The 22,094-nt window shown below is 55.8% G+C and overlaps 7 protein-coding genes across 7 annotated transcripts; 3 read left to right on the top strand and 4 right to left on the bottom strand.

Annotated features, from left to right (window-relative positions):
- Positions 1 to 199: 199 nt before the first annotated feature.
- Positions 200 to 1,593, bottom strand: C8Q71DRAFT_103412 (DNA-binding protein). Its single transcript, XM_047916273.1, has 8 exons — positions 1,444 to 1,593; positions 1,360 to 1,386; positions 1,139 to 1,302; positions 973 to 1,088; positions 814 to 917; positions 695 to 762; positions 539 to 643; positions 200 to 470 (listed from the first exon to the last, which is right to left on the bottom strand). Exons 1-8 carry the CDS (start codon positions 1,472 to 1,474, stop codon positions 381 to 383), a joined length of 705 nt encoding a protein of 234 aa, XP_047778308.1. The 5' UTR covers positions 1,475 to 1,593; the 3' UTR covers positions 200 to 380.
- A 169-nt stretch (positions 1,594 to 1,762) lies between these two features.
- On the top strand, positions 1,763 to 6,071 carry C8Q71DRAFT_103296 (fungal-specific transcription factor domain-containing protein). Its single transcript, XM_047916272.1, has 22 exons — positions 1,763 to 2,002; positions 2,054 to 2,152; positions 2,207 to 2,533; positions 2,590 to 2,921; positions 2,984 to 3,069; positions 3,136 to 3,318; positions 3,381 to 3,389; positions 3,440 to 3,615; positions 3,708 to 3,782; positions 3,837 to 3,866; positions 3,919 to 3,935; positions 3,993 to 4,114; positions 4,167 to 4,186; positions 4,240 to 4,298; positions 4,356 to 4,464; positions 4,522 to 4,753; positions 4,815 to 4,832; positions 4,891 to 4,988; positions 5,039 to 5,111; positions 5,169 to 5,188; positions 5,243 to 5,316; positions 5,369 to 6,071. Exons 1-22 carry the CDS (start codon positions 1,891 to 1,893, stop codon positions 5,933 to 5,935), a joined length of 2,838 nt encoding a protein of 945 aa, XP_047778307.1. The 5' UTR covers positions 1,763 to 1,890; the 3' UTR covers positions 5,936 to 6,071.
- A 200-nt stretch (positions 6,072 to 6,271) lies between these two features.
- On the bottom strand, positions 6,272 to 8,607 carry C8Q71DRAFT_823017 (MFS general substrate transporter; the record flags this gene model as incomplete). The annotated part of the gene is made up of 10 exons (XM_047926228.1): positions 8,309 to 8,607; positions 8,110 to 8,245; positions 7,940 to 8,055; positions 7,703 to 7,882; positions 7,568 to 7,644; positions 7,450 to 7,508; positions 7,339 to 7,395; positions 6,685 to 7,289; positions 6,541 to 6,629; positions 6,272 to 6,487 (listed from the first exon to the last, which is right to left on the bottom strand). Exons 1-10 carry the CDS (start codon positions 8,412 to 8,414, stop codon positions 6,272 to 6,274), a joined length of 1,641 nt encoding a protein of 546 aa, XP_047778306.1. The 5' UTR covers positions 8,415 to 8,607.
- A 395-nt stretch (positions 8,608 to 9,002) lies between these two features.
- On the bottom strand, positions 9,003 to 10,760 carry C8Q71DRAFT_908311 (Pre-mRNA splicing factor-domain-containing protein). Its single transcript, XM_047928989.1, has 3 exons — positions 10,508 to 10,760; positions 10,218 to 10,451; positions 9,003 to 10,157 (listed from the first exon to the last, which is right to left on the bottom strand). Exons 1-3 carry the CDS (start codon positions 10,595 to 10,597, stop codon positions 9,228 to 9,230), a joined length of 1,254 nt encoding a protein of 417 aa, XP_047778305.1. The 5' UTR covers positions 10,598 to 10,760; the 3' UTR covers positions 9,003 to 9,227.
- Positions 10,761 to 10,841: 81 nt separating this feature from the next.
- On the top strand, positions 10,842 to 11,859 carry C8Q71DRAFT_103223 (uncharacterized protein). Its single transcript, XM_047916271.1, has 4 exons — positions 10,842 to 10,898; positions 10,955 to 11,206; positions 11,266 to 11,450; positions 11,508 to 11,859. Exons 2-4 carry the CDS (start codon positions 10,991 to 10,993, stop codon positions 11,764 to 11,766), a joined length of 660 nt encoding a protein of 219 aa, XP_047778304.1. The 5' UTR covers positions 10,842 to 10,898; positions 10,955 to 10,990; the 3' UTR covers positions 11,767 to 11,859.
- Positions 11,860 to 14,075: 2,216 nt separating this feature from the next.
- Positions 14,076 to 17,801, top strand: C8Q71DRAFT_763997 (uncharacterized protein). The gene is made up of 3 exons (XM_047924045.1): positions 14,076 to 14,209; positions 14,259 to 15,042; positions 15,103 to 17,801. The coding sequence occupies exons 2-3, from the start codon at positions 14,321 to 14,323 to the stop codon at positions 17,504 to 17,506; spliced, it is 3,126 nt and encodes a 1,041-aa protein (XP_047778303.1). The 5' UTR covers positions 14,076 to 14,209; positions 14,259 to 14,320; the 3' UTR covers positions 17,507 to 17,801.
- Positions 17,802 to 21,851, bottom strand: C8Q71DRAFT_763996 (cytoskeleton assembly control protein). Its single transcript, XM_047924044.1, has 12 exons — positions 21,737 to 21,851; positions 21,532 to 21,686; positions 21,337 to 21,479; positions 21,207 to 21,282; positions 21,012 to 21,150; positions 20,774 to 20,958; positions 20,586 to 20,722; positions 20,123 to 20,533; positions 19,587 to 20,072; positions 19,380 to 19,529; positions 19,247 to 19,331; positions 17,802 to 19,195 (listed from the first exon to the last, which is right to left on the bottom strand). Coding segments are annotated over exons 1-12 (3,207 nt in total). The 5' UTR covers positions 21,739 to 21,851; the 3' UTR covers positions 17,802 to 17,957.
- Positions 21,852 to 22,094: the final 243 nt, after the last annotated feature.

Genomic DNA, 22,094 nt, shown 5'->3' with positions numbered 1-22,094 from the left:
CGGCCGTAGCCTCCCCGCAATTGGGGTGTGCTGTTGGAGGTGCGCGTGGCAGGAAGAGTGGCAACCGTCCTGAACGGAAGAGGGAATTTACGACGGGATAGATAGATGTCGTCCCGACGCGGAGGGCGTGGCGGAGTCGGTTAATGAGGGGGTGAGAGGATCGAGTGGTGCAATCTGCGAACAACGTGAGGCGTCCGCAGTCCCGATTGTCGATCGAGTTGGTCGATGGTGTCGTAGAGACTGTGGGGGCCCCGTTGGAGGGGTCTTGACACTAGGGAGGAGGGAACGGGCGAGAGATGGGGCAGATGGGGGCCGATAAGCGGGCGCCTAACGGTAGATGGTGGAGGTACGAGGTCAAGGAGGGATGGAAAGCAGGGTATTCACGATGCGCGGTCCTTCCCTTTGGACGGTGCTTCTTCGTTGGATAACAACCTAAGCTTCTCCTCGCTCTCCTGCACCGCAAGAGCCAGCTATCGTGCCGCCATAAATATCAGCTTCCATGCTTGCATTGGTAGAGGATGAAAGACGTATCGCTCACATTGATTATACCGGTCTCCACTACGCGGACCATATGTAACTCTGCTTTTTCTGACGCTCCTGCGGTCGTGTGGCCCTCGACCGCAGGGATCCAAGGTGGCGGGTCCTCATCTTGCGGTCAGCATTAGGTAACTACCCATGACGCGAGACGGCATACGTGGTCGGTGGAAGCAGCAGGTGCCCTGTCATCTTGGAGTTCAATGACGATCGCAAAGGATAAGTCTTCTGATAAGCAATGGTGAGAGTCATTCCACCAGCATTGAAATAGAATCTGACCGGTGCTCTGTATTTGCCCCAGCTGGGCTTCAATCATGCTGAGTTTGACGAGGAAGGAACGGAAGTATTGCCCTAGGGAGCGGGGCGTCATCGCTTCTTCCACGCTGCGTATGTGGGTAGGTGGTCAGTATAGAGGGCAGTAAATACATCACACTGAACCTTGTATCTCTGTTGTAGGACTCGACGTTGACTAGACTGTGGAGGGCGAAGATGAAACGTTCGAGAGCGACCTCGTTTTTGTCTTTGATAACGACCACCACCTTGTCGAGGGCACCCTGGGGGAAGCCGGTCAACTGGTGCGTCGGCGATACGATATGCTCCATACCAGCAATAGCTCGTCTTCTATGGCTTTGACAGCCCCAGATATGTATTCATTTAGAGCGGGGTGGCGTGATTGGAAGACCACTGTGTCGTACTTCTTCCTCCGAACGAAGAGGTCTACGGGGTAGACCTGGCGGACATAAAGAATGGTATGGATCGCCACTTCAACTATATATGAGAATCAGCGCTGCAGAGTTAGAACATGACTACAATTCAACGACTGACTAAACTCGCTGATTCCGCGAACCACCTCTGTAAGAAGATCAGTTATTGCTGTGGCGGAGTGTGGCTAGGCTCGTGCTTGCTTACGGTTGAATGTCAGTGGCGCCTCGTTGTCCATCTGATCACCATGTATACTGTGTGCTGGATGTTGCGAACGACAACAACGATACAGTCGGTAGAGAGTGGCGAACGCGCCCCTTGGAAGTTGGAGAGCGCGATTTCACCTGACTTGACGCGGTGGCCACAGACGCGACGATCTGAGATCGCGGGCGATTGACCGGCGGTTCCAAGCGATTTCAGTTCAACTGGGTTTCGAGCTCGGACATGACGAGGAGCTGGCTCAGAGGCCTGGCTGGATGACAGTGCGGGGTGTGTATTCGTTGGAGCAGGCCGTGTCTGGTCTGCCACAGCCTCTGCACGGACGAAGGCGCGGGCGTCCCCGTCTCCACATGACATCATGCACTCTGGTGAGGGCACAAGCACCCGCAGCTCTGCGCGTCGCGCCCTCGGTCCTCCTGCTTCACTCCAGACACGATGATGTCCTTTGCCGACTACGCCTTCGACCCGGCACAACTCCCCGTCGCCAGCGACGACGACCACGATCCTGGGCCCTCCAACTTCAGCGGCATAAAGCGCGGCTCCAGAGGTGCGTCCTTTCCCCCGGGCGATCTCTGCACCACCTTGACTGCTCCGATAGCATGTGACAGATGCCGCAAGCTCAAGAGCAAGTGTGAGCCAACTGAAGGCGACAAGTGCAAGAACTGCGTCACTGCAGGCACACCGTGTACTTACCAGGGTGAGTTACACTCTCCACCAGTCGATCGCCGGAGCACGCTCATATATGGAATAGGCCCTAGCTTCAAGCGCGGGCCACCCAAGGGCTACATTCACGCCATCGAACAGCGCTGGCACCAAGTCGAATGTATCCTCGGCAGTATCATGGCCGCTCCCCAGGCGGAGGGTATCATGTCAGAATTGCTGGGCGACCCCATGGCGCGCACCATCCTCGATCGCGTAGAGGCGGGTCCCTACGGTCCTCGCAATCGCGGACATCAAACCGCAACCAATACCGAAAACTTTTATGCCACCATCATGGGTACGCAGGAGCCTTCTGCACGCGAGGACCGTCGCGTACGCAGGCAATCGCGAATGACGCGTGAAATCGTCTCTATTGAAGGTACTGCGACTCTCCTGGCGCGTATATGCTATCGTCTCACGGCTGTACTCGATGAGATTCGAACATTCTTGCAACACCCACCCCCGAATGGCAGGAAGGGCTCATTCGCCGCCTCACGGGCGGTACCCTACAGCCCTACACATCACAGTCCCCAGCATCCGTGGCTGCGAGCAAGAGCCCCATCTCCGATTCGTCATCCTCTCTTCATGGTCAGGACGAGCCGAGGACGAGGCGGCGACTGGAAGGATCATATGTTCCGGAACACACGCTGTCGCAACAACAGACGGCCGATCCGTATTCTAGCTCGAGCACATCGTTCTCAAACTGGGACGAGGTCGATGATGCTGTCGATTCTTTTGGTCACCTAGCTCTTGACGAACAGAAGGAGGTAAGTTTACGAGTGTCTCCACCTGCAACATGTTGGTGTTTATGTGGTCTTACGGTGAACAGATCCGTTACCACGGACATGCGTCTGGTCTTCCTTTGCTCGCTCGCAGTGATCACCCGAGAGGCGCCAACAAAGCTGATGGATTCTGGTGAGTTGCTTACTGACTGACATTGCAATTGGCTAAGCACGTCCGTCGTCGATGTTTGTATCACAGGAAATTCCCGTCCGTCAAACAGGAAGAGGTCCCGGACAGGCTAGACGGCTACAGGGAAGCCAATAATCACGTCCAACTCCCACCTCTGGAAGTGCAGCGGCACCTTGTCGACCTGTACTTCGCATGGGTGCATCCCTTCCTCCCTGTGGTTCACAAGCAGCAGTTTTTGTCCGATTTTCCCTTGTGTGTATTCCTGTGCATCTTATGATTGTACTACTCACCATATCTTTCCTATCAACTGACAGACGAGATGGGTAAGTCTCCACTAGTCCTCGAAGCATACACCGGCTGACTGTTATAGCAGCGAGTCTCCGGATACCGACCCGGCTCACAACTCTACGCAGAAAATCAACAAACTATTGCTGCTAGCGATGTTCGCGACCGCCGCGAGGTACGGTACAGAGGCTCTCTGGCACTCGATGGGCGAGAACCAATCGAGTGCCGGTGCGAAGTGGGCTTCAGGTGCTAGGGAAATCATCAGTAAGTACGCCGTCACCATGTAGCGCGGATTTCCTCTTGGGGTCATAATGGCCGTCCGTGCGATTGGTTGCTCATGCGATCAATGCGTACAGATAATGTGTTCCAATGCAGCCGACCTTCGACGGTACAAGCACTCCTGCTACTGGGCATTCGAGAGTTTGGTCTCGGTAAGTGAACCGCTGTAGTACGGCGGAGAACTAGAACCTCACGTGTTCCCTTAGGTTCGATGGAACAGGGATGGCTACTGACAGGTGCGTTGCTCGGTCATCTACACTGGCGTGTGTGCTAACATGACTCTCGCAGGCATGGCCTTGCGCATGGTACGTTTTTAGCGACACTTGGGTACGTAGCGCTACACTTATGCACTACGGTCTTAGGCAGTGGACCTAGGGCTGAACCGTAATGCGGATAAATGGAGGTATGAGGGCCACGACTTGTTCAGCCCTACAGAGAAGCAGATCCGCAAACAAATCTGGTGGGCTACTTGTATCATCGACAAGTGCGTGCAGTGAGTTTTCACCGGGAAATGCCTTGCTCACTATGTTGACCAGGCTGTCAGCAATGTGGATGGGTAGGCGTCGTGCTTCCTTCATCGTATGCTTATCGCCAACGACTTCTCTGCAGGGAGGCCTGTCACTTTCCGGGCCAATGACTATACGACGATGCTGCCGGATAACTTTGCAGTATGTTGACGGTGCCTGAGTATACTTGGGGCAAGCGATTAATTGTCTCAATTGCAGGAAGAGGAGTATGATACGTGGCAGCCGAGCCCTTCCGATGCATTTGGGGGAACATTTCGTCCACGACCTGCTCTGATCATGAGATGTTTCCACGAACAATGTGAGCTCTGTAAGTGGCCCTTCCATGAGTTGCCATACCAGCTTCTAACTCCCAATGCACGAACAGCGGTCATCATCACGGATATCATGGACCAGATCTATCCGGTCAAGACCATACCAGATAGCCCGCCGCGGCGCCAGCTGCTGCAGCGGCTGGAAGAAAGGCTCCACAAGTGGCAAATCAACCTTCCTGATCATCTACGCTACTCGCCAGCGGCGCATCTGGAGACACCACTGCCGCACATCCTCATCTTGCACATCGAGTACTACTCTGCAGTACTTCTGCTGCATCGCGCCTTGTGAGTTCGTCATTGCGGTATCAGGCGCTCAGTCTGCTGACCCTTCTCATATCTGGTGTAGTATCCCCCATGCAAATGGGTGAATGAATATGTTGCCAAGGGTTCAGGATGTTTTGCTGATGTATCACAACGAACAGCCGGCAAGACGATAACGCAGAAGGACAACATGGCGATCCAATTCCGATGCAATCCTTTGACATTTGTCAGAGTGCAGCAATGCAAATCAGTACCATTGGTGGGGAGTCCCTTCCATACGCATAGGTTCCATCTGACAGTCAGCGATAGCCATGTTCTTTGACGAGCGGTACGGGCTGGCGCACGCGCCGCCCTTCTTGACCATCTACCTACAGAGTGCAGGGTACGTGAACCGATGTACCTCCTCTCAGGGACTCGAGCTGACAGCATATGGCTCTAGGATCATGCACGTCATTACGCGTGAGTAAACTACGTCCAGTGATGGCTCAGGGTAGCAGCTGACGGTTCTCGCAGTGAGCAGACGTCCGGGGCACCCTCAAGCTTCACAAGGCCTCAGACAATGCATCGACGCTCTGGGTCGCCTTGGGGTGAGTGCCGCAGCCACTTGTTTTCAGCCACATGTGTCTTACTGGACGATAGGTCATCTGGCCCAGCGCGAAGCGTATTCAGGCATTGCTCGAAGGCGCAATAGGACTCGCAAGAGATCCTGTGTCGCTGCCGCCGCGTGATCGTCACGACTCCAGGCCGAAACGATCTGTGGAGCAGGCTCTAGGAAATGACATGAACTCCGATGTGTATGGCCGCCAGCCCAGTGTGTCCTACGAGCAGCCCGTGGCCCAGAGTCGCACCGTCTATGATGAGGATGCCAACACTCGGGCCATGCTGCATTCACTGGGGCTCGAGATGCCCGTGATGGACCCCACCATGTCGACCCTCCTTCCAGGGTATCAGTACTGGCCACGACAGACGTACGACGTCATGGGGCACAGTACCTACCTGCCAGTGGATGTCCCAGCGGTAGGGCCCTCATCGGCGCCACCCGTGGCCGACTCCGGCCTCTCTTCCACACCCTTCACGTTCAATCAGAACGACCTTGCACCTCAGTTCGTGCAAGGTGTGCACTATCCCATCCTCGATCCGTCCAACCTCTTCCCAATCAATCCGAACCCGGACGCGCCGCTGGACCAGCAAAACCAAGGCCGCTGAACGGCTAGCGCATGCTACTTCATGTTATACTAGAGCCTCTCGTAATATGTGCGCTTGGGAAGCTGAAGGTCTGCTATGCCGATTACTCTAGGTCGTTTCGTTGTTGCTGTCGTAGAATGAATTGTACCAACATCTATGGACTCTGCTCTGTACTCCTTGTATGAATATGCCTATAGCTGTAACGATGAAAGTCGTGAAGAGACGTTACTGTCCTTCGTGACAATGATTATGCCCGTATGATACAGCCCAGAGTACACGTATGATGTTGAAATCATGACGGAAAGCATATACAATGTAATGTAACTAGCGATAGTCTGACCAAGCAGTGTGCTATGGTCAGCTCCTCGCAGCGGCAGCTTCTTGGGCTTGTCGTTTCGCCCGGCGGTGAGCACGCCATCGTGGCCCCATGATGTAAGTGAAGATCATGATGGGCGAGAGAACTAAACAGATCCCTGCGAGGAGAACATAAGTCCAGCCGGGTCCTAACCGGTTGAGCATGATGTCGATGACAGAGACAAGTGCTGCACCGAGAGAGCACCGTACCAGGTTGTTCTGCGGGTTTGGTCGTCAGTGAAGTCGAATCAAAGGAAACGACAGCAACGCACGCAAGCTGTCACGGACGCACTATTGCCTGGTGCGAGGTCAACGATGATAGTCTGCGTGACATTCATCGTAGCCACCACGGCATATCCCACTGCATCGAAGTTGTCAGCATGTGATGTACCTGCAGCCAAACGTTCCGCACTTACAGACGATCTGGATGATCAAGGGACCTGCGATGTTGACCTTCGCGGCCAGTAACCAGCCGTACACTATGCACATCGCCACAAACAATCCCAGGTAGAACGGCATGAGCCGCATCCGCGCTTTCTCAATAGGGAAGTGCTCCTCTTTCGTGACTTCCTCAGGGTTCAGCTTCTTCTCTGGGTCCGTCTCCTTCTCAGAAGCGGCGATCATCTGGTCCCTTACGCGTCTGTACTCGCGGTCGATGACTTTGCCTGTGATGACGCCGCCAACAAGCATCCCTCCGCCGATCGCGAGGAAACACAGTCCGGTCTCCGTTTCGGTGAGGTACGGGTATGTAGCCTGGAACAGCGTGGAGATGCTCGTCGTGACACCATAGAAGACAGCATATACGACGCCGTTGTAGAAAAGTAGTAGAGTGACGTCAAAGAATAGGAACAGCCTGAACGGATTGTTGAAGCCGCGTCGCGGAGGGCGCACAGATGGATCCAAGGGAGCGCTGGACATGCGCATGCGCTTGCGGCCGATGATAGGCATGAGCGGCTGGTAGCCGCGGGGAGGTGGAATGCTGCCGTCGCCGACGTATGCACGTAACGTCTCTGGCATCAAACTAAAGCAGGATGAGGTTCATGGGCGCTAGAGGTATATGAGTGACTTACGCAAGGATGAGTAGGAAACATATGCCGGACGATATCGCTAAAAACCAGAAGATGGACCTTCGTGCAAGATTCAGGTATTTGCTGAGTATACAGAGCAGGGAAAAGACATACCGCCAACCGAGGCCCTCGGCAAGTACACCACCAAGAACGGGACCTATGCATGGTCCAACCTAAGCGCGGCCGTCAGACGCGTGCTCGGTGAGGTCAGTTGTTATAACGTCGGACGTACCATAGGCCCAATGTTCCAGATGCCATAGTACATGCCGCGCTCTTTGGGCTCTGCAATGTCCGCGATCACGCCAGCACCTGGTATTCAAAGGGTTCGGATTGCACCCACACGGCACGATCGTGGTTCGCTACGCACCTAGGGCTACGGTACTCGCTGACCCTGCGGCTTGTAGACAGCGCAGAAACATGAGGAGCCAATATGCGTCTGTGGGCATGAGGGCGAGTCCGATACAAACGAGACACAAAATAAGCATGCAGGCACAGAACATTGGCCTTCGTCCCCATCGATCGGCCAAAGTCCCCCAGAACATTGGAGCTGAGCACGCCAGATGTTAGTCTTTCGTCAGAGAGTGAATGGATTATTAGCACGGACAAATCCCTTGTACAACCATGTAGACCGTGACGGTCAAGTTGATGTCTTCGATTGAACGGTTGAAGGCATCCGCCATTGTCGGAATGGCCGGGAAATATATGTTGGCGGTGAATGGACTGCGTGACGCTCAATCAGTGCAGAATTCTATGATGCAAACACGCAGGACCTACCTGAACAGGGCTGCGAGCGCAGCCACAGCGACGATGAACCATTTTTCGTCTGTTGTATAGATACTGTATGGTTTCTCCTGAGAGGGTGGGAGGCGTTCTTTGGACCCCGTCATACTGTGGACATCATGGGTGTCGTCTGTCAGAGATACTTGTCGTTAGTTTATCCACGTAGACCACTTAAAACAGCACTAGCACTGGCCTCCAGCCTTAGGCCTAGATTCATGAATGTCGTAACCGTTGGAGCCTCTCGGAGTGGGTGCTTCGGGGCCTTGAGGCTGTCTGTGTTCTTCCTGAGCACTTTCCATGTCTGGGCAGCCCTGGAATATGGAGGGATGAGACCTCTGGTCCCGGGAAGCCCGCTGAAGGGGGTCTTATGAATCTGCGGCTCCGAGTCCTTCGATTTGTTCAAACCGTGATTTTCCTTTTCCGGATTTACACAACGCGTGCATCACGCCTCGATCGTTCGGGCTTCCACACCGATGGGCGTGCCGACATGCCGGCGGCGCAACCACACTGGATTAGTCTCCGTCGCTGACCGAATAGAGAAACCACGTACTTCGTACAAACTTCGTAGTCTACGTCTTCTGCTACTAAGGTGGCTCTGTTGGCGAAGAGCTTCACTGATGTCAGCTCTTATTCATCTACTCGATTTCTCATTTGAAGTCCTGTTGACCACTGTGCAGTGTGCTCTGCGAGTGGTAAAGAATGTGCACTTCGGGATTATCGGATTGCGCTCCAGCGCTGTTTCATGACTGATAACGAGGTGGCGTTCAGAGTTACTGTGACTTACCGCAAGGGAGGATCCCAGATGTACAGGCTTCTCGCGCTGGTCGGAGGCGTGCGTGGAGCCTTAAGCTTACATTTGTATTCAGGATCGTCTCGTCCGTGCGCGTGAAAGCCAATACACGTCAAGTTCTCAATTGCACACCAGCCTAACTGGATGAACGACGTGCCCAGTGTTGTACATCAGGTCAGGAAAAAACGCCGGGAGACACGCCGCGAAGGCGCAAGATAGACAACATATCCATCAGAACAGCACAACACAAGGAGCACCGTCCGTCATGGCACAAATGGGAAGATAGCGGAAAGGAAGCAGATACAAGTAGGAAGTCGTAGGATCAATCTGCATCGACGCGTAGCTGCCCTCTTCCTCGGCGGATGCGTTCCTCGAGGCCACCTACTCCACCGAAAACCTTCTTCTGCTCATGGCTGAGGAAATCGCCCATACCCTTCGACTTGGCCCTGGCGCGTTCCTCGGCCTCAGCGTCCGCCCTCTCCTTCTCGAGGAGCTGGGTAAGACGTTCCCGCCGCTCCACAGTGAGATGCGATGCGTCTGCGGACATGGCAGCTAGACGAGCTGCACGGTCATCCGCGGCACTAAATGACGACTGGGGCGCGCGTGGAGGAGGAGGACTCATACGGGAGCGCTTTGGAGGAGGATCGTAGCGCGGGGGACTCCTGCTGCGGCTCCGTCGCCTCTTCTTATCGTCACCATTGGAACTTCGTCGTTTGTCATGGCCCTCATCGGACTCGTCAGACTTCGGCCATGTACGGACCCCATCGTCTTGACGCCGGCGGTCCCGCTCCCTATCGTAGCTTGGACCGTGATCTCTGCGACGATGATCGGGACTGGGGCTCCTGCCTCGCCTCCGAGAGTAGTAGTCTTCGTCGTCGTAGCGGGACCGGGGAGGCGGCGGAGAGCGGCTGCGGCGATCATGAGGACTAGGCGACTTCCTCGAGCGAGCGTAGCGATCCCTCGAATCCGAACGGCGATAGTCGTCATGCAGTGACGCGGAACGCTCCCTGTGCTTGTCCTTCTTATGCTTCTTCTCCTTCTTGTCCTTCTTGTCTTTCTTGTCCTTCTTAGGCTTGATGCCCGCACGCTCCTGCATCTCGCGCAGGCGAAGCGGGTTCGACATGAGAGCCTGATACGCAGCCTGTTCCTGCTGCTTGATGGCAAGTAGCGGATCCTCGCGAATCTTGGCAGCGGTGTCGCGGACTGTGTTCGCGTACTGGGTGGCGATGAAATTCTTGTGAGCAGCCCCAACCTATGTAATGCAGTAGCCGATGAGTAACAGGTACGAGGGATCAGGACCAAGCACACGCACCTTCTCATTCTCGCCCGCCGTCAAAATCTTGTCCACCCGCTTCTTGCCTAGCAAGTAATCCTCCAGGTCATTTGCATTCTGATTACTTCCCGTGGCTGGAGTGGAGTACATCCACTCCAGCTTCTCCTGCCTCTTGTTCCCCGTCTGCTCTTCTTGCAAGCGCTGCAATTCCTGCAGCTGACGCTCCTCCTCCTTCTCCTTGCGGAGCTGGTCGAGCTTCTTCTTCTCCTCGAGCTATCATGGGACGCATTGAGTGGCTGTTTATGTTGTTAAAAATCAGCACGACGCACCGCTTTCTTCTCCTCGAGCCAGACCCGTTCCTGGTTCTTCAACAGGAGCGGGTGCCAGGACTTCTTCATGTTCAGATCGCCACCACCCATCTTGAATAGACTTCACGAGGTAACGGCTAAGGAGGTTTGTGGTGAAGAGAACAAGCAGCAAGACCCTCTGAGTGAGAGTCGTCGACAAGGTCGCCGAGGCGGATGAGCAAGCGCTAAAGTAGCTACGCGATCGAACGGTCGTGTTTGCCATTGTTTACCCGACTCTGCACTCCGCCACCGACCGCCACTCCGTCCCGCGCGCAGCGCACGGTGCGACGATGTCCTCCGTCAACTACGACCGACTTGACGATGTTGAAGCGGGCGAGGATGATGCTCTGCGGGATGCCCCACCTGTGCCTGGGTATGTTTTTCTTGTACTCTTCATAGACTCCCGGCTCAGCGCCGGATGCTCAACAGACACCGTGACATAGGGCTACGCGTTCAATATATTCGATGACCCGCCAAGAAATCACAAAGGGTCTGGCGAACCGATTCGTCCATTCGCGAGCGTACATTGTGCTCTACCTGGGAATGGCCTGCTTGTCTATGGTCACTGTCGCGCTGAGCCTGGTGAATGGCTGCCCGACATTGCCGTTCTATATCTTGGAACTCGTCATTAATGGCGCCATGATTCTGGAGGTCGCCATCCGGTTTGTCGCCTTTGGTCGGGTGAGCATCCAAAACTTCGCGTAGTTGCTTGGCGCCTTGAACTTAAGCCGGATGTGCAGCAATTCTGGACGTCCGTTTGGAACGTCATGGACTTGGTGATCACAGCATTCTGTGTTATCACGCTACTAGTCATTTTCTTCGCTGGATGCGGCAGCACCAGCCAGGAAGAAGAGCTCTTCGATACGATCCTTCTGGTCGCTCGTAACGCCATTCAGTTCGGGAGACTGGCGATCGTCATGCGACAGTGAGTCTCTTCGCGCGCTACCGACGCCGAATACTCACCTCTTTGACCCCAACGCAGGTCTGGTCACTCCATATTCTCCCAGCCGAAGCCCATCGACCTCGGTTCCCACCGCGGAGGCTACACCCTGGACATCGACCTCGAGGACGAAGAGCCGCACTCAGACGAGCTCGGCCGACCGCTGATCCGCAACCCCGTCGTCTTCGACGCAGGCGAGGAGGCGGCACCCGCCGCCCGAGCCCCACTCTCAGAGATGCCCCGCGCTGTGCAAGCGGCGCGAGAACGAGATGACGAAGACCTCTGGGCTGAGCTGGGCTGAGCTGCGGGCACCGCGTGGGCCTGCGAGCGTCCGTCTGCATGTTAGGCTGTACTAATCAATTCACTGTCTGCTTCGATGTCCACGTCCGATGTGCGATACGGTCCCGTGCTGTCACGATGCTGTGTGAGTGGCCGCTACTGGACTGTGATCATCTGGGATTGTTGATCGAGTAGTTGGTGGGCTGAGGCGATGTGCTCGGCTGTGTGTGGTGCATGCATGGTTGATATGATTGCCATATGCAACCTGCAACGTGTGCCACTTCAGGATCATTCCTCTTGCCTACGAGGATCTCGAGCCGGTCCAATAGGTGTTGGATGAATGCCCCGTCGAGTATAGGAGGTCGCGAGGCTGATCTTTGCTCGTTTGAGGATGGTATGGAAACCGATCATGTTTCTGTTAGCTGACCTCACGCCGTCATGAGGTAGGCGCTACTGCAGCATCCCGGAACTCTGGTCAGTCATTATAGGCGTTTGATATTGGCATCCAATCGAGTTTCTGTCAAGTGCACTCTAAGGGTCTGCGAAGGGCGACAGGTGAGTTGACGGTTTGTAGTTGGACTTAGGATCGCAGCGTCGTGACATTCCCCTTCCTAGTGGTACCGGTGCTATGGGATCGTTCTTATCTGTCAGTTACTGACCCGGCGGTACGTGTCTGGAACCTTATGTATGGTTCGGGGCGCACGGAGCTCAAGTCATCGACAGGTCCCATGAGAGGGGAGCTGAAGACCACGATGATGAACTATCAATTCAGTGATGAGCGTCAGTGAGTACAAGGGCTATCGGAAGGTCAGCGTCCCAAAGAGGCCTATCAAGAGGTCCGATGGCGTTCGCGGAACACAGGAAGGACGCAGGCATTATGTGCAAATGCCGAGTCATTGCTTTTGTTCCGTTCGAAGAGGCCGAATCCATAATGCAGCCAAGAGGCCCAAGACCAGGGGCTTGACATACCAGTTGCGCTCCCCTCTGGTGGGAGACTGCTTGTCTGTTCGAAGGCCCGACGTTCTGTTCGCGGATGCCGTATGTCTTCCCGCCGGCTGGTCGTTTATCTTTGCTCACGACTGTGGGACTGCCAGAGACTGCTTGGGTTGAACCGATTCCCCAATGATTCTCAAGGCGGTCTTTCCGACTGGATGCGGCCGCCATTCGGTCATTGTACATGCCATCTCGGAATAAGGCCGGTCAGCCACAGAAGGCACGCATACCGTACTTAAGTGCAACTGGCTCGAAGCCTGAATCATGCAAGCGATGCACGTGAGGAGCTTGTGTCGAGCCCACTAACCTGTTCAAGGGCCACCCGAACTATACGTACTCTGTCAACTCCTATTTGGTGTATGCTAGACCGAACTCTGTTTGCCGACGATGTTCAACGCTGCAACTCTCATGCCGCCACCTTCGAAGTTCGCAGACTGCACAGCCGAATATTGGGATGCCGGGACTCCCGGCGGTTGATTGCGTTTTCAGCCACCACCGATCAGCAGGGCTGTAAGGCGAGCTAATAACAGCCGTTATGGCACCTTGCATTCAGGTTGTCCAAGTTGCAGGCCCCTGGCCCTGTACGCATGACGGGTTGCCGTGCCGAGGATTCGTCATGCAGTGTAGGACGCAGCGAGCTGCGAACGTTTGAACGTTTGAACCCTTGTGGCGGAGTGTGCCCGGTACGGGTTATGTATGGGACGTAAGTAGCGCCATCATGACAGTCGAAGTAGGGCGTGAGCGAGCCTTGGCGAGACGCCGACTATCGGACTTATCAGAATGCGCCTGCTCACTGAATGAGATCTTCAATGCTCTGGCTGGGGTGGTGGTCGACTGTCGCTGCTCAATGACACGACTGAGATGCATGTGCGCGAGGGGGACGCGAAATGGGGTGGAAATCATGTAGATCACAGCAAAGCCTCCGTTCGCAGCAAGCAATGTATGCAAGTACGGGCCGTGTGAGAAGGTGAACGACACGGAGGGGAGATGGATCTCGATGGTGGGATCTCTGGAGGAGGGCCGCGGGGACTGAACAGGGCGGGCCGAATCCGTCCCGCCCTACTAGCCTACACCGGCGCCTCGGAGGTGGTGGCCGCCCGGCCAACGCCCGGCTGGCCTGATAGGCGATGATTGCCCTGGCTGCCCTCCTCAGGCCGGACGACAGACAGACATGGGCGTGCGCGAACGTGTGCATCCACGCCCGAGGAAGCCGTTCATTTCAAGAATGCAAGGCGCTGCATGGACGGCGATAAGTAGCGGATGAGAGCAGAATGAATGGGAGGAGAATCAAATTTGAGGAAGCAGGGAGAGTGATAGGCGCGCGTGTCACCACGGACAGCCCTTTCTGGCACATCCGCCGTCGCGCAAAGTGGCGCTCGTCGTCCATCCCGCTCAGCCACGCTCAGCTGCCCCAGCTGCCCATCCACCATCCCACCTTTCCATGCCGCGCTCACCATAGCGGACAACCACAGGTTCGTACGCGCCCCCTGCGTTGTCCTCGCTGTCCTCAGCGTCCTGCAGCCCCGGGAGCCTACTCTGCCCTATCCCGACTCGGAGACCCACACTCCTTCGTACGTATCCCCATGCCACCTAGCATCCTCCCCCCTGGACATTCCAAATCGTCATGGTGGTCTCGCGGCAAACCAGCCAAGGAGCTGTCCGTCAAGCCCATGCGCTCCTTCTCCAGTCTCGACGATGACGCCGAGATGTCATCGACGTCGTCCATGTTCCCCGTCTCCCCCAGACCCAAAGAGACATCTGGTTCGCGGCTCAAGACCCTGGGCTCCGCCATCAGCTTCAAGTCCAAGAAGGTCGCCCCCCTCGCCATCCAGGATCCGCCCTCCGATGTCCCCATACAACACCCTCCGCCCCCCAGCCCTCCTGTCGACTTTGGCGCCGACCCCACGACTGTCGCTCCTTCCACGCTCTATTCCTCCAGACTCCCCAACGTTAAGTCCATAAGGACCACCCGTTCACCAGAACTCGATGTCGATGCGAGATCAGCTCGCACCGCTTCAGAGCCCCGCACACCCTCAGACTACAGGACGTCCTTCCAACCTTCCGTCCTCACCTTCTCCGAACTTGACCCATTCGCCTCCGGCGGTGTCATTGTACAACAGGGCCACGATCCAAATAGGCTGTCTGCCTACTCCGACTCGTCAATGCTTGAGCCGACCCATAAACGCGGGGAGATCCTTTTCTACAACCGCATTTCATATGCTTCCTCTTCTTCGAAGTCGCAGGGGCACTCTTCCGACAGTCATTCGATGAAACTAGCGTCCCCTCGATCATCCCGCCTCTCTAGGTGAGTCTTTCGTTCCCGAATGGAGCGGGACACGTTGAGATACCAATGATGTCTTCTTAGACCCGAAGGAAGCAGACAAAACTCAGCAGGCGGCAGGGACACCTCACTCGCTCCGCCAGTCTCACCTGCATCTTCCCGAAGACAGAGTCCTTCCGGGTCATCGGGCTCAACAGTGAGGGCAGGCGAAGGGCCAAGTCGTCTTAGCGAACCTGTGCCGGGCAACTTGTCGTTCCAGCGTGCTTCCCCAATGTCCGCGCAGAGGTCGCGAGGTATGACGATAGGTGCGCCGGGGAGCAGCGATTGGCGACCTAGTACCGCCAACCCCTCCCTGCCGTCGGCTGTGCCTGCACGACTGCGGAAGGTGTCTGACACATCGCTTGCCTTGCCCAAGGGCTTCTTCTCGTCTGCTTCGACTTCCTCTCCGATCACCTTCAGCCGCTCACGGTCATCTACCGTCAATAGCGCTGAGTCCTTCGAATCGCCGAACATGTCTCCCTCATCGACAGCACGCCCGCTTGTCGTCGTGCGTAAGGCGTCGTCGACAAAGGTGACTCTACCACCACTCAGTCGTGCACCGTCTCAGGACCTTCCGCCGACACCATTCCCTGAATCAATCCACGGCGGTTCTGATTCCCTTGATGACCTGTCCCTATTCCCTGACGCACCGTCTTCCAGTTCATCGAGCATGAGCTTCGCCCCTAGTATGGATCTGGACATGGCCACCGTCACCGGCGACATGATCAATCAGCTCTTACTGCACAGCTACGAAGAACTGCCCGGGCCAAGGGCGAAAGGAAAAGAACGTGCAAGCCGCCGAAAAGCGAGCAGCACGAGTCCCTCCGACACGTTGCGCGACTTTGAGCTCGTACAGCCCGGGCCCTCATCCTCCACAAGTAGGCTACCATCTACGTCGACTACCGGCGAAGGTGGCTCAGCAGACTTCAGCGGAAGCATGTACTCATCGACGCGCTCCCTCACCAGAATATCGTCGCAGCAGAGCTTGCTTGGCAAGCGATTCTCCGGAGCCAGCCAGTCATCAGCTGCATCAGGATCTGTCGGCCACGAGGATGGGTTCTTCGGAAAGAGCATGTCTCCCGGGATGAAGTCCCCACGAAAACAACGATCCTTTCACCATTCCCGCCTCCCCTTACCGCCTATACCCGCGCTGCGCCATGCAACGTCAGACGTGGCACCACCTGCGTTACCCTCATCGCCACCTCTCGAGCAGCGGAAGTCCTCTGGGAGCGGACATCAGCCGGCGCGGAAGCGGCTGTTCTCGGGCTCGAGTGCGCGGAGGAGTACATCGTCACACGGGCCATCGAGCAGTGCATTGAGCGGGGACGAGGACAACCGTTCGATATACAGCGTCGACGATCTGCGCGCGGCGGGCCAGAAGATCGTCATGTCCTTCGGCAGCTTCGCAAACCCGCTCTCGCTGCTGACGAGCAACTCGTGCGTTGCGCCGGGCTCGTATCTGCCAGATGCGAACATGGCGGCGACCATGTCCTTTCCGCCGGAGCCGCAGACCCCACAAAGCCCTCAGACTCCGCAGACCCCGACGGGGATGGGCTCGAGCAAACGGACGTCCCAGACGGAGTATATCCCCCAACATATCATGTCGCCTGCGGAGATGCTGAAGTTGGAGCAGCAGTTGGCTCGAGAAGCGGCGTTCACGGAGCAAGGTGACGAGGCGGACGAATACTTCGAGCCTGCCGCGGACACCGATGCCTCCACATCAAAGGCCGACCACCGCGCGTCGGTCGTGTCGGCTGCGACTTCTGCGTTTGGTGATTCCGGCCTACGACCTAGGATAGACAGGACGCCTGTCTCCTCGCCGCCTAGGAAGTCGTCTGCTCTTCCGACAGCTGTGACTAGGTTGAGGAGTTCGGCGGGAGAGCCGTCTCGCCTCCCTTTCCGCAGTAACTCTGCACTGGCACAGGGTCCCCGCAAGCCCTCCTTGACGGTTCGGCCGTCGACTGCTACCTCTGGACAGCCCTCGCCGGCCGCGGCGATGGCGGCTTCGGCAGATTCGCCCCAACAGGCCGCCTGGAGTCTGCCGCCTCCACCAAGATCGCGTCCAGTCCGTCATGTGCAGCCCAGCCAGAGCGAAAGTGACAAGCGTCTCAGCACGGTACCCATACAGCCGCTTTCGCCGCCCCCTTCACGCCCGAGGGGTCGCTTCTCATCTTTGCAAGGACCTTCGACACATCATCGCCCCTCGCAACCGACTTTATCACGACCTCCGAGCGCATTTGAACAGAAGGCGATGAAGCGGAAGTCTCTCATGAAGAAGCCTTCGTTCCTCGATATAGATGACGAGGCGGACGCGGCTTCGGAGAGCCTCATGGACGTGAAGCTGGACGCGCTAGACTCGCCGACCATGGACAGCAGCTTTCTGGACATGGATAGGGGGAAAGATTCTTTTGACACAGTGCGCAGCTCCGATTCTCTACTTTACGTCTAGGGAGTGCCCTTGTTCTCGATCTCTCGTTTCGTATGTATTGCTCTTTATTACGTATATTGCCCAGCGCGTCACTGTATTGGCTGCTCATGGCTACGTATTTCGATAGCACTTTACTTTCGGATGCATGCGTTGTCTTTTCTGCTCCCCCTCTTTCTTTGCTTTACTGCTTCGCGTATATTCCTGTAATGGTCAGTGCATCGCCCTCTTGTATGACTCATGGATACCTAGGTCCCAGCGCGATTACGACAGCTATTCATGATCCAATATCCAAACTGCGGATAATGCTACATAACTCCCTCTGAATCGTCATCCACTGGGCACATGAGAGTGAAATTGCAGCGCACGAGAAAGCAAGAATAGCCGTCGCATAGTAGTTAGTATGTTACAGATGGGGATGGGTCGCAATGGGTGTCCCAGAGGTAATCGCTGAAAATCTCGCGTTCCGTTCGCATTAATCTGTCTCGTCCGTATGGTATCCCGCACGCCTCATCGCGCCTAGTCTGTGACGAGCCGCACCCAGGTCCTTCTCCAGGCGTAGGATCTCCACCTGCTGCTCCATTTCGCGCTGCTTGTATTCGAACGCCGCCATGTTCTTGTAGTCGATATCTTCTTCCTGCGTCTGCTTGGCGGAGATGGCCTTGACCTGTTTGACGAGGGCTTTGCAAGCCTCGGTGACAGCCTTCGCTGCGAGCTCCAGGCGTTCCTGCGTCTTCGACATGAGGTTGGCCTTCACACGAGACGCAGCTACGAGTTGAGCCGTGGCCGCAGCAACCTCGTTCGATGCAACGATGAGCTGCTCCAAAGAGTGCGTGCCAGACAGCACACCATCAGCACTCTCGATGAGGAGATTCGTAGCGAAGGCGACCGCGCGCGCTGCGGAAATCAGACCTTCCGTCCAGCGGTTGTTACGCTTGTAGAACTGCTGCGTAGTGCTCGACCCCTTGCCCTGGGATACGATCTCCTGCTGCGACTCGGTGGCTGCTCGGATGAGCCGGGCAATGGCATTTGTGATCGCGAGGGCAGCGGCGAGGATGGAATCGTGGACTTGTAGGTCGACGGCACTGAACCGTCCAGAGTCGCGAGGACGCGCCATGAGTTGCTGGAGACGTTCCGTCGCTGCCTCGATGGCCTTTGCTGCGCCTAACATCTCGGCCTCGACGATGTCTCCAATGTCTCCATTCGCCTTCGCCAAGGCACCGGACTTTCCGCCCTTAGGCGCAAGACTGTCTACGACCTCGGACAGCTTTGATAACGCGCCGCGGACCTCGCCGTTGTTCCGCATGGCGACCTCCTTGCGTTGTGTCGACGTCGGCAGCAGATCCAGCTTGTAGGACTGGAGGTTCAGGAACACTCTGAGACCGACATCGCCAGCGGTCTTGGCTGCACCGATCAGCTTGTCGGCCGACTCGTCACTGACGAGACGAGTGATGCCCTTCGTGTTGATCAGCACATCCGCGAGAGACTGCGCCAGCTCGTTCGCGCCCTTGATGACGTCGACGTGGTCACCGCCTACTTCCCCTCCGAGGAAAAGGTTGAAGATGGTCGCGAAGTCCGTAGCGTTGTTCATGGACTTCTCGATCATAGACAAAGTGTATTCAGGCGTGGAGTTCAGATTTCCAGCGGTGGCTGGAGACTCAAGCTCGTAGATAGCCTCATCCACCTTGTGGACGCAGGCCTGCAGAATGGAATCTACAATAAACGATTAGATGATGAGGAGCAACTTGAAGTATACGTACTTACCGATGATCTGGTTGAGCTTCTTCCTATTGTCCAGGATGAGCGTGTCAATCTGGGCATTTGTGGTTTCCTCTGAGATGCCTTGGTTCTACATACCGGTTAGTTGATGCGTACAGCTTATGCAACGATCACGAACCTGCTGAGCCTCGTGAAGCTGCTGAATCGTGCTGTCCATGCCCTCCTGAAGGATGGCGATCTCCTGATCCTTCTCTTCTCTCAGGCGGTCCACATCAGCGGACGCATCATCGAGCTTGACAAGGAGATCGTCTATCTGAAGCTGCTTGGCCTGTTGCAAGTCCACAATATATCAGCCGAAGGAATATACGTTGTCAGATTTCCTTACCCTCAATGAGTCCTCAAGCTCCTGCAATTGCCGGTTGAACTTCGACATGATAGTGGATGTCTCCGAGCTCTTCGAACGAGCCGCGTCTTCCGCACGCTCATTGGCGTAGTTCAACTCGCGCCGTATACGGTCAAGCTCGTCTTTTTGATTGGCCTTCTGGCGATCCAAGTCAAACCTAGCACGATCACGTTCGCGAATCATGTCGGCGAGCTCGAGGTTCTTCGTCTTGAGATCTCTCTCCATTCTCTCCATGCGATCGATGGCCTCCTGCGCAGAGTTGGCCTTCAACTGCATCTGCTTGAACTTCGCAAGCATGTCGAGGTGCTCCGATCTTAGCTGGCTGTACAATTTCGCGAGTGCCTCGTACTTGTTGCGCCAGAGGGTAACTTGGTCTTGCAATTGCTTGATCAACTCATCCTTGGACATCATCTGCGCGTTGACGTTCGCCGTGATGCTACCGAGTTCGCCCTCCAAGGCTTTCACTCTCTGCATGCACAACGTCAGAACAAACTCAGCCATCGATGCAAGACACATACTCGATCGTACTGTTCGAGCATCAGTTGATCACGCTCATACTGACCCCGCATCGTGAGTAGTTCTCGTTCCAGATCTTGGAAGTGAGCCGCCGCCTGGTTGTTGTACTGCATCATTTGCTGCTGCATGAGCTGCTCCTGTGCGAGGCGCTCCCTCTCCGCCTGTTCTGCCTGGCGTTGCTCGAATTCCCTACGCTGCTGCTCTTCGAGTTCCTGGCGTTGACGCTCTTCGGCTTCACGCGCAGCAAGAAGAGCCATCTGCTGTTCTTCGTATTGCTTCAGCATGCGTGCCTGCTCGTTGATAGCATTTGCGTCTGGTGCGGGTGTGGCGGGTGGTGGTGTCTTGACCGCTGCCGTTGTCGGCCTTGCAGGCAGGTCGGGAGCTGTGCCATTGTCCAACAGATTTGGCGGCTCCTATATATACGCCGTCAGTCGAAGCTCAAAATGTGTGTCCGCCAAAACATACCTGTCCGAGTTTTGGGACGTTGATAAGACCCGTGAGGTACTTGAGATTCGAACACTCGTAGTAGTATTTGCGAAGCGCGTAGTGTTGGGCATTGTAACGTTGCCTCAGTGGTTCGAGTGCCTCAGTATCACCGGTCCCTGGTCGCGCATCAGCAAAGTTAGCTACGGCATCCAATCGAGAATACTCACTTCGGTACATAGCTCGCAGCATGCTAGTGATGAACCGATAGATACCCCAGCTCTCCTTCACTAGAGGAACCAACGCGGATATGCGGCACTCATTGCTGGCGGAGTGACGGAAGTGAGCAAAGACCATCTTCTGGAAGGAGTCGATTTGGTCTTGCAGCCCCATGAGGTCGGATATGGTCTCATAGCTATGGTACCGTATCAGAGCACACCTACCGACCTACAGGTCTGGCACACGTACCCTTCATTCGGATCATCGATACCCTTCAAGGTCACGTACTCCTCATACTCGAACAATCCGTTGAACTCGGGCCTGAGTCGATGGAACCTGAGCTTGGCCAAGATGAACTGGACATATGCCCTGATCAATGGCCCATAATCTGCCATATACGTTCAGTTACATGCCGACCACGCACAACCGGTCGCTGTGACAAACCCTTAGCGCTGTCGTGGCCCACGGTACGCGCACATGTCTCTAGCCAGCCAGTCTGACCATGAGCCTCTTTGATCGTCTAGCGGAGCAACGGGTCAGCATGAGATATACAGGATATGTCATGAATACGCACGACTGGGTGTCCCTCCTGCAAGACCTTATGTACTGTGATGAGCGCTTTGAACGTCTGCACTTCATCGGCGAGGATAGGTTGGACTCGCAGGCCAGTCCAGAAAGAGATAGACGAATGGTAATCCCATGTATAAACGATGCACTCTATGATTGAATAGTTAGCATCACAGGACAAAAGTGAGACAACATGGCGCACTTCGGACGTGCTTTTGCTTCGGAGCGCTCTCGTCTGGGTTGGTCGCCTTCTTGATGTTGACGACGAGCTCTGCTTCAGCCTTGTCTTTGTCTACCGGGCGTGTCGGGTAGTGGACTTCATCCTCGATGTCATAGCGAGAGCGTTGCCCGTGCGACCTGGATATAGGTCAGCACTTGAGCGAGCGTACTTGCATGGCACTTCCTACATTATTGCGCCTTCCTATCCTCTAGACCAAGAGTAGGAGGATGAAGGTAGAGGACGTCGCGAACGATGTAAGGGCACTGCGTACGCAGTACGGTGCTGAGCTCACTGGCACTGGCAGAAGCGCTCAAGACAGCCACAGCACGCGCGTTACGCGCGATTTCCTGGATCGCTCGGCGACCCGGTCCACCACACCTCGGTCCTCGACAGTCCATTCACATCTGGGTCTCATTGTCCTTCCCTGGGTACATACTTGGGTGGGCAACTCCATTCTACGACCATGTTCACGCCGTTGCGTGTGATTGCTCGACAAGCGAGGCCCAACCTACGCTTCAAGCCACATAAATCTCATGTTGCTGCCG

Source organism: Rhodofomes roseus (genome assembly GCF_022264815.1).
Source record: "Rhodofomes roseus strain CIRM-BRFM 1785 chromosome Unknown C8Q71scaffold_12, whole genome shotgun sequence".
In the NCBI taxonomy this organism is placed as follows: Eukaryota; Fungi; Basidiomycota; class Agaricomycetes; order Polyporales; family Fomitopsidaceae; genus Rhodofomes; species Rhodofomes roseus.
The sequence above is the reverse complement of the archived record's forward strand: the minus strand, read 5'-3'. Positions and strand labels throughout refer to the sequence as shown.